The 8,441-nt window shown below is 29.3% G+C and overlaps 2 protein-coding genes across 4 annotated transcripts in view; both read left to right on the top strand.

Annotated features, from left to right (window-relative positions):
* Positions 1-3,318, top strand: part of LOC107491771 (uncharacterized) — a 4,580-nt gene extending 1,262 nt beyond the window's left edge. Inside the window, exon 4 of the mRNA XM_052262717.1 lies at positions 3,217-3,318. Within this exon, the coding sequence (XP_052118677.1) occupies positions 3,217-3,318 (102 nt within the window). The remainder of the gene's footprint in view (positions 1-3,216) is intronic.
* A 447-nt stretch (positions 3,319-3,765) lies between these two features.
* LOC107491835 (uncharacterized) lies at positions 3,766-6,528 on the top strand. Of its 3 annotated transcripts, none has more exons than XM_021126154.2 (4): positions 3,766-4,184; positions 4,889-5,006; positions 5,108-5,382; positions 6,336-6,528. In XM_021126154.2, exons 1-4 carry the CDS (start codon positions 4,033-4,035, stop codon positions 6,355-6,357), a joined length of 567 nt encoding a protein of 188 aa, XP_020981813.1. In that variant the 5' UTR covers positions 3,766-4,032; the 3' UTR covers positions 6,358-6,528. The 3 variants fall into 3 exon arrangements, with proteins under 3 accessions (XP_020981813.1, XP_015968239.1, XP_052107271.1); XM_016112753.3 differs by having other exon boundaries at positions 5,108-5,339; XM_052251311.1 differs by lacking the exon at positions 6,336-6,528 and having other exon boundaries at positions 5,108-5,543.
* The last annotated feature ends 1,913 nt before the right edge of the window (positions 6,529-8,441 follow it).

Below are 8,441 nucleotides of genomic sequence, written 5' to 3' on the forward strand. Positions count from 1 at the left end.
TTCTCCGGAAATTCTTCATATTAAAAGAGAGCAAGTGCTTAGTTACTGTAACCATTTAACAAAGAATGATTTGGATGTGACTATGTTATAATTGTGGATAGGCTTAGGGAAGGTATTACACTTTCATATCGGTACTAGTTAGTACTACTAATCTTAATCATATGCTTCCTTTTCATTTTCCGCATAAAATTAAGTCATGGAAACAACTCCTTAATTTTGATGGAATTTAAACACGTAGTTTCACTTCAAATAAAATTGACTGAGATTCAATTTTTAATTTTAGGTGTTTATATAGGTATGATAAGTATTGATATATAATAAAAACGTGAACAAATTTAAATATGATACGTGAATTTTATTATCCAGATCAGTATTTAAATTTTTTACTAAAATATCCTTATAATTATTTAAAAAGACAAAACAATTTTTTACTTATTTTTATAAAAAGACTTATACATCTTTGTTTTATTTTAGACGAACACTATTGTTATAAACTTAACAAATATCAAAATTCAATAATTTTTTTTTAGATTTCAAAATTTAAATAATTTAAAATAAAATGGTCGAAAAACAAGATCTGAAGAAAAAAAAAAACAGAATTTCTCTTCTATCTTCACCTTCTTCCCCTTTTCAACCTTGAGACGCAACCACGACAGCTACGACGTGGGAGGATAACAAACAAACGAAGATAACCACTTTTCAAGTTTGTAGTTCATTTTTTTTCTTCTGCATTTTGTTCTTGTTAATTTATGCCCAAATAGTATCTTTTGTTATCTTATAGCAAAGTTTTGATCATGTCAATTTTTTTATGGAAAAGTCTAGGGGGCAGCAATTTTACTATATTTTGGCCAGCATGTAACCAGTAGAGAAATGTGAGCCATTGTATAAAATCTCACACCAATCTCACACCATCAAATCATCATTGATGGCTAGTTGATGACTACCAATCACAAATATTGCTGGCCCTAGCATTGCTCTTTTTTTAATTGTTCTAATATTACTGAGTTGCTATGAAAAACAATCTTAATATCTAGGTGTTTAACTTATTATTCCACTGAAAAACAAAAAATCAATTTTATTCTTTTGTTCTTATTAGATTTGCGATTCATCACTATTTTTACTCTTTAGTTCAACCTCTGCATTTTGTTTTTTATTCTTGTTAATTTGATGCCTAATGCTTCTGTTATTGAGATTTTTCTGTTTTGCAAAAAATTCATAGTATGATGAATTATTTGGGTTCATGGATGCTTACTGAAATCACAGTTCCAATTTGCGCCCTGCCACCAATAACTCAAATTTGCAATCTCAGAGTCAAAGGAGATAGTGAGGTCAAGGAGAAAGCGAGATCTTCTTGGTGTAGAGATGGACTTGCTGCGCTTGAGAAGGGGCAGAAGATGAACTCTTTCCTTCTTTGATACGAGCTAAGAACGGTCATATAATTAACTTAGTTATCCGCATCTAATATGTATTTGTAGTTTTAATGTTCTAACAAATTACTATTTTTAAATCAATACTCTAACTACTATTTGAAGTTTAAAAATTTTAATAATTCTAATAATGGAGTTCTAAGCAATTTAATATCATTAATAATTTTTTATTTCTTTAAGAAAATAAATTAAATTAAATTTTATTCACTAATCTTTTTATAGACACTATCAGTAATATAATTTCGTCCAATCAATAAATTCAATTTGGGTCGTTTTCCATTTTCGTAATTTGAATCTTTTAGTATAAATTTTTAAAATTACTCTAAATTTTTTGTTTTGGCTTGAATTTAATATGGTGAAATATAATTCAAAATAAGTGAATTCAAATTTTATACGTAAAAAAATCTATGCTAAATCGAATTTACCTATATTGATTTACTATGAACACAACACCATTAATAAATCGAATTGAGTTTATTCGAATTACTATAAAATGTCATTCGAATTTATATCATTTGATTTATTATAGAACACAATACTATGGATAGCAGTATCAAATTTTTATATACCATAATAGTATAATACTATGGGGTGAATTTGCATATAAATCAAAACTAATTATATTGATTTACGATGTTTCCTATTAATTTGAACACATTTATTTCGATTTAGTATTATAATGTGTAATTTAAATTTAATGAATTTGATTATATAGAAGTATGATTGAAGATATTCACTTAACGTTATTTATTTAAGGAAATTCATGTAATATTGACATTGGTTTAGTTTATATATGTATTTTATTTATATAATATTTATTTATTTTTATATTATACGTAAAATAAATTACTAATGTTAAGAAAAAATAAATAAATAATTTTATTTTAGTAAATTATAATAAGTGAATAAAATATTATTTTACATATATTTTTTATTTTTATTATAAAGTTAAAAATTAAGGAAAAATTGAGATTTGTTAAAGATGAAAACTCAGGTGAAGTCGACTTTACTTGAAGTTAATATCTAAGAGCTGTTAGATGAAAATTTAGTCAAATTAGTTAAATCATCTAACGATTCTCATGTATCAACTTCACCTGAAGTCGACTTCACCTGAAGTCGACTTCACCTGAGAAAGAAAAAAATAAACAGTTCACAAAGAGCACACACATAAAAGACGATGTAACTGCAAAGAGAGAAGACAAGACACTTTCTCGCCCCATTGGGACCCGGCATTTCGTAGCAATTCAGACACGGTTTCGACGCACATTTTCTCCTACGTAAACAAATCAATCGCCCGCCCACTCTTGGGCTTTTATTTGATTCATGATTCGTTGTTTTATTTATTCTCTTGGATATTCATCTTTTGCGATTATTCTTATATTCTGCTTGTGCGTATATTGGAGTCTTCCTTTTGCGGAAAGAATGGTTTTTAAACTTGCCCTCTTATGATTGCTGTTCTGCTTGTTTTTCACCTTGTGACAAATCAATTCATGATTTTTTTTTGTTCAAGTTAGTTAGTGTTAATTCCTAGTTGGGAAATCAAAATTGAGACTTTGCTGCATTGCATTTGTGCCAAATTTTAGTTGTATAAGATGATGCAATTTGTATTTGGTGTTTAATGCAATTTAAAATAGAATACATGTCTGTTACTTCAAATTAGAACAGAATATATATAAATTCTTAAAAGATGATTAATGGACAAAAAAAATTGTGGCACAATTTCATCATGTTGTTTAGAATAATTGCTTAAAGAATCTCTAAATTATGTTATGTCTTCTTCTATATCTAGGCTGTCTTTGTTTATAAAGACACTAAGACAGAACATAGAGATATTGTGTTTAGAGATATTGAATTTGTGTATTTTGTGCCTATATTAACAGGAAGGACATAGAGGCACTACCAAAAAACATGAGTTATTTTTATTTTTTATTATTTTTATTATTTTTTTGTAATTACATTTTATTATTATTATATTTTTTTCAAATTTTTTGAATTAAAAAATAAAAATAAATTGAATTTTTATAATTTGTTATAGTTTATCACCAAATAAAATACAAAAAATAATTTTATGTCTTTGTCTTTTGTGTTTCAATGTTTTGTCTTGTCCTGTTCTCAAAAACAAACGCAGTGCTAGTAAACATCATTGTGATTTGTCTATATTGGTAATGGTAACTGAAAAAAAAAATTGCAAAGACTATATGTTACTATGAAAAGAACTGGATCATAGAACTTTCAATCACAGAATGTAAATGAAAGAAAAAAGTAAATCAAGTTCTAAACCATAACGGAAAAGAAATATTACCTTTATACATTTGTGTTTTTTTTTACTAATAATAATGCTTAAATGATTTATGTGCTTAATTCTTGGCACGTTAGATGATTAGAAAGCATGATTCTAACAATTGTCACTTAATTCTTTCTCTACTTCATCTGACCTTCTCTAATTGTGCTTGGCACATTAGCAGTTAATGTAATATATTTGCAACCTCAATTCTTTTCCATACGCCTTTGTGTTTAAGGTTCACCATTAGGGAAGCAAAGCACAATTAGATTGAGGGAGCATAGTGATTCTGGTTCTTCCATTCCTGCGAGTTAAAGACTGAGAATGGTTAGAGAAGTTTCAGAGAGTTGTTTGGATAGCCTGTTGACGGAAGTGGTTTCGTGCTATTGCAACCGATTCTACCCTAATAAGCATGATCTTGCTGCTCGCAGGATCGAGGCTATTGGATACCAGGTTGGTCACCAGCTCTCTGAAAGGTAAAAGAGTTTGATGGTTTCAATTTCCTTACCTTAAAACTATTGTTTGTCTGTACTAGAATTTGTGCCTGCAGATCTGTTATCAAGTGGGTGTGGTATTGTTGTGATTCTTAGAAAGTTGTTGAACCCTTTCATCTTTTTAAAACTGCTCTTCAAAAGTTATGGTTGTTTTGTTTGGTAAAAAAACAATAGTTTAATTTTGATGCACAGACAGTGTAAAACATTTTATACAAAATCGTGCAATCACAACCGTTCTCTTGGATGGTTATTTACGCAGTCAATACAAAAGGTAGTTATTTTTACTAATGTGGCGTTATGTGATTGGATACACATGTGACGGTACATCAAAATTAAATTCAAAAGACAAAAAGCAAAAGTTTATCACAATTTGCAAAAGGCACAAATATAAGAAACATAGATATTTTAGAGAGTAATGTATCACTTTTAATTTTGGAGAGCATAAGTTGGTTTATCAATCTGTTTATGCTTTTCTTAAGTAGGACCACTTCCCCAAAGAGTTAGCCTCCAAATGAAGATGCATAAACAAATTAAATGGCGCCATGATAACTATGAAATGCAAAATTAGGCCTTTAAAATCATTTCAATGTGCTTCTTCTATATCTATTCTACACAATGTCTCTTTGCAGTTGTTAATCCTGAAATATTAATGACATGTGCATGTGTTCTTAACAAACTCGGGTCAGGTACACCATGGAGCGGCCACGATTCAATGATCATCTGGAAGCCATCAAGTTCATTTGCAAGGATTTTTGGCTTGAGCTCTTTAAGAAGCATGTAGACAACTTGAGGACAAACCATAGGGTGTGTTATGATCACAGATAAATTCATAATTCGCAGACAACTCTTCATATCAATTTAGATTGGAATGGTTTGTCATTTGATTTGCTACTTAATTGATGCAGGGTACCTTTGTATTGCAAGATAATAAATTTTGCTGGCTTGCACGCATGTCAATTGATCCATTTGCTGATAGTGGTAAGTCACCCGAAGATATTACCTCTCCTACAGCTGGAAACAAGGCAACACATGCAATGAAGATGCATCTTTATTTCTCGTGTGGCATCCTTAGGGGATTTCTTTCAAACTTGGGAATTCTTTGTGCAGTTTCTGCAGATATATTAACCCTTCCAACATGTGCGTACTTCTCTCTCTCACACACATATACAGAGATAACCTTGTAAGTCAAGTAATGATTATCTGACATAGGGGGCGAGATTGTTATGTGAAATCACTCCATCTGTTTGAATATGGTTAAAAAAAGTGTAGCCTATGTAAGGGTATAGAAGATTAGGGATAGGAAGGAAGAAAATTTATTAGAAAAAGAAGAAATTCAGAGAAAAGAAGAGATGTCAAAAGACATTTTACAATTTTCCTCATTCCCCTATTACAATTTCTAATACTCTATATTTTTTGGTTTCCCACGGTATCCCCACCCTGACAAGTTAAAAGACTAACTCGTCACAGGTCTGAGTTTCCTTTAAGGGTTTGTCGCTGGCGAATGAGTCTAATACTCCTTTATATACTACTAATTATATCTAATATTCAAACCTATTTCTATTAATTAGGCCAAGTCCAATGATACTCATTACAACCCAATTGTACTCATTACAGCCTACTGGATCTTTCTAATCGCTAGTAGAATATTTAAGAATATGAGGGTATTGTTACTTAATAAGTACTCTCCTTGTTTCAAAATATCTGTCATGTGTATTGACAATGGACATCAAAATTGAGGTTTATTTGAGCTTGCCTTCCTTGTTTATATCGAAAAAGCATGTAAGATTAGCAGGTTCTTTGTTGTTACTAAATCCATTAGACCCCAAAAATGAGAAACTATTGTAGGTGTACTTAATCAGAGATATTAACATCATTGGATAAATTTATTTATATTTTTTTGTGTGGAATATTTGATGCTGTCATTGGCATTGCTAGCAATGCATGTTTTGTTCTGTTTAGTTATGGAAAACTATTGGCATTGCAGTTTGTTTATTTCTTTGGTTCATCTTAAAGATGTAGTTCCAAAGCATTTATCTCTCTGCTCAATGTGAAAATAGGGAAGTAATATTTAATGTTTGTTTCTGAAAATTTTCCTTGTTTATAATCGGTATGCTTTTTCAAATAATTCTGCAGGTGCATTTATCATCCGTATTAAAGCTTGATGAGTTCACAGTTATGTTAATGATGGAAGTGAGAGCTTACAGTATCTGCAAGTTCCTTTGCGGGAGTAAGGATATTTATTTGCCATCTTTGTATTATCAAATATTGGATTTGTTGAACAGGATGGGGTGTTGAGTAACATTTTAGGAAGATTGCATGTAATTTTGGGAGACATTTTCTTCAAACTAAGTTCAATAAAGTGATTTTGTTGGAATGATATTTACTAAAACTACTCGTGGAATTGCTAACAAATACATACATTTTAATTTTGAGTATAATATATATATATATATATATATAGATAATGTAAATATGTTTATCAAAATATTTTATATGTTGATAATAGATCAAAAATAAGTTATTATTAATCCTATTCCCATCTATATTATTATTAATTTTGTACTATAAAGTAACAAATTAGTTATGGTTGGTGACTTGGTGTGATGACAGGAGTGTTGCATTTGCTTGAACAAGTACAAAAACAAAGAAGAAGTTAGGCAATTGCCCTGTTTCCATCTCTTCCATAAAAAATGTGTGGATCAATGGCTAAGAATTATATCATGCTGCCCTCTTTGTAAACAAAGATCAGCAATAATAGCAGTAGAGGCAAATCAAACAAAATTCACCAAGAGAATTTTTAATAATTTTATTCCATATATCAGTTCTTTATTTATTTTTGTTGGTCGTATATATATGTACACACTTTACACACACGGGTTACTTGAGTGAGAATTTAAATGTACAGAACACGCCACCAGTAATCCATATTAAATTGAATATTTAAAAATTGAGATTGCAAGCATAAAGCTTTTTTTTTTCTCTTTAATTAAATTAATTTCACCAAACATATTGTACAAGCATGAAGCATATCTTTGTATTGAATAATGAATCCTTCTTGTCCATGCAACCAGTGAAAGGAATTTCTCCGAAATCATTTGGATTTTATTCATGATAAGGTTTAACTTAGATTCTTAAAGTTTTACTTTATATTATTAAAAAATAAAATATTATTTAATTCTTAATATTTGAGTTAAATCTTAATTATAAATTTAATATTTAAACTATTTTATTTTTATCTCAAATATTTTATTTTTTATTTCTGTTCTTTGATGAAAATAAATTTTTTTATCTATTATTATATATTTCTTTTGATGCACTCTTAAATTTACAACTACAATTATTATCATGGTCTAGAAAAAGATGACAATGAAAAAAAAAAGTATATTTGAAAGAAATAAAGTTTGATCAAAAGATTAAAATAAAATAAGATGTTTATAACAAAAACAGGATATTTCCGAACAAAATTTAGTTGTTAAGTTACAACCTCAAACCTACAAAAAGAATAAAGTTCGATGAATGACTTTTGATCAATTAAAGATTTTTTGACATTGTCATTAAGCTTAATAAGTAATTTACAGCAAAAACCATAACAAATACACAAAAAGAAAACATAAACACAATCACACAAGCATAATTAGGGATGGCCATGGGGCGGGTAGGGGCGGGTTTTTGCTCTACCCGACCCTGCCCCGCTAACGAATGGATTTTTGACGGTTTAGAATTTCGATATCCGCCCCACCCCTACCCCTATAAAAAGTAAATGACATTTTAAAGTTTACACATTCATATATAAATCAAGATACAAACTTAAAATTCATAACTGAATTAAAATACAAACATAAAATTCATACAATGTCAAATAACTTCAAATTAAAAAAGAGTTCATAAAATGTCAAAAGACTAAATTAAAATACAAACATAAAGAAATTACATTATTAAAATATAAAAAAGTCTTCAATCCTTATTCTTGATCACTTTCCACATCTTCATCATCATTAAAGTTTTGAAGATCAAGATTCAAACCTAAAAATCAAAAGAGATAGCAATTAATATATTAATTACTATGATGTAAAAAATTAACATAAATGAACCTTTATTCCCTAAAGCTGCCCACAACCAACTTTGGCCACACATTAAAACTTCAATTATGCTTTCTTTGATCTTTCCGCGATGAGGAGAGATTACACGACCACTTGTACTAAAAGCAGATTAAGAAGCAACAGTGGATACTAGAATGGC

This window comes from Arachis duranensis, chromosome 6 (assembly GCF_000817695.3).
Source record: "Arachis duranensis cultivar V14167 chromosome 6, aradu.V14167.gnm2.J7QH, whole genome shotgun sequence".
In the NCBI taxonomy this organism is placed as follows: Eukaryota; Viridiplantae; Streptophyta; class Magnoliopsida; order Fabales; family Fabaceae; genus Arachis; species Arachis duranensis.

Coding starts and splice junctions, on each gene's coding strand:
- LOC107491835 (XM_021126154.2), top strand. CDS start 4,033: ATGGTTAGAGAAGTTTCAGAGAGTTGTTTGGATAGCCTGTTGACGGAA. Junction 4,185..4,888: donor GGTCACCAGCTCTCTGAAAG/GTAAAAGAGTTT, acceptor AACTCGGGTCAG/GTACACCATGGAGCGGCCAC. Junction 5,383..6,335: donor ACATATACAGAGATAACCTT/GTAAGTCAAGTA, acceptor ATAATTCTGCAG/GTGCATTTATCATCCGTATT.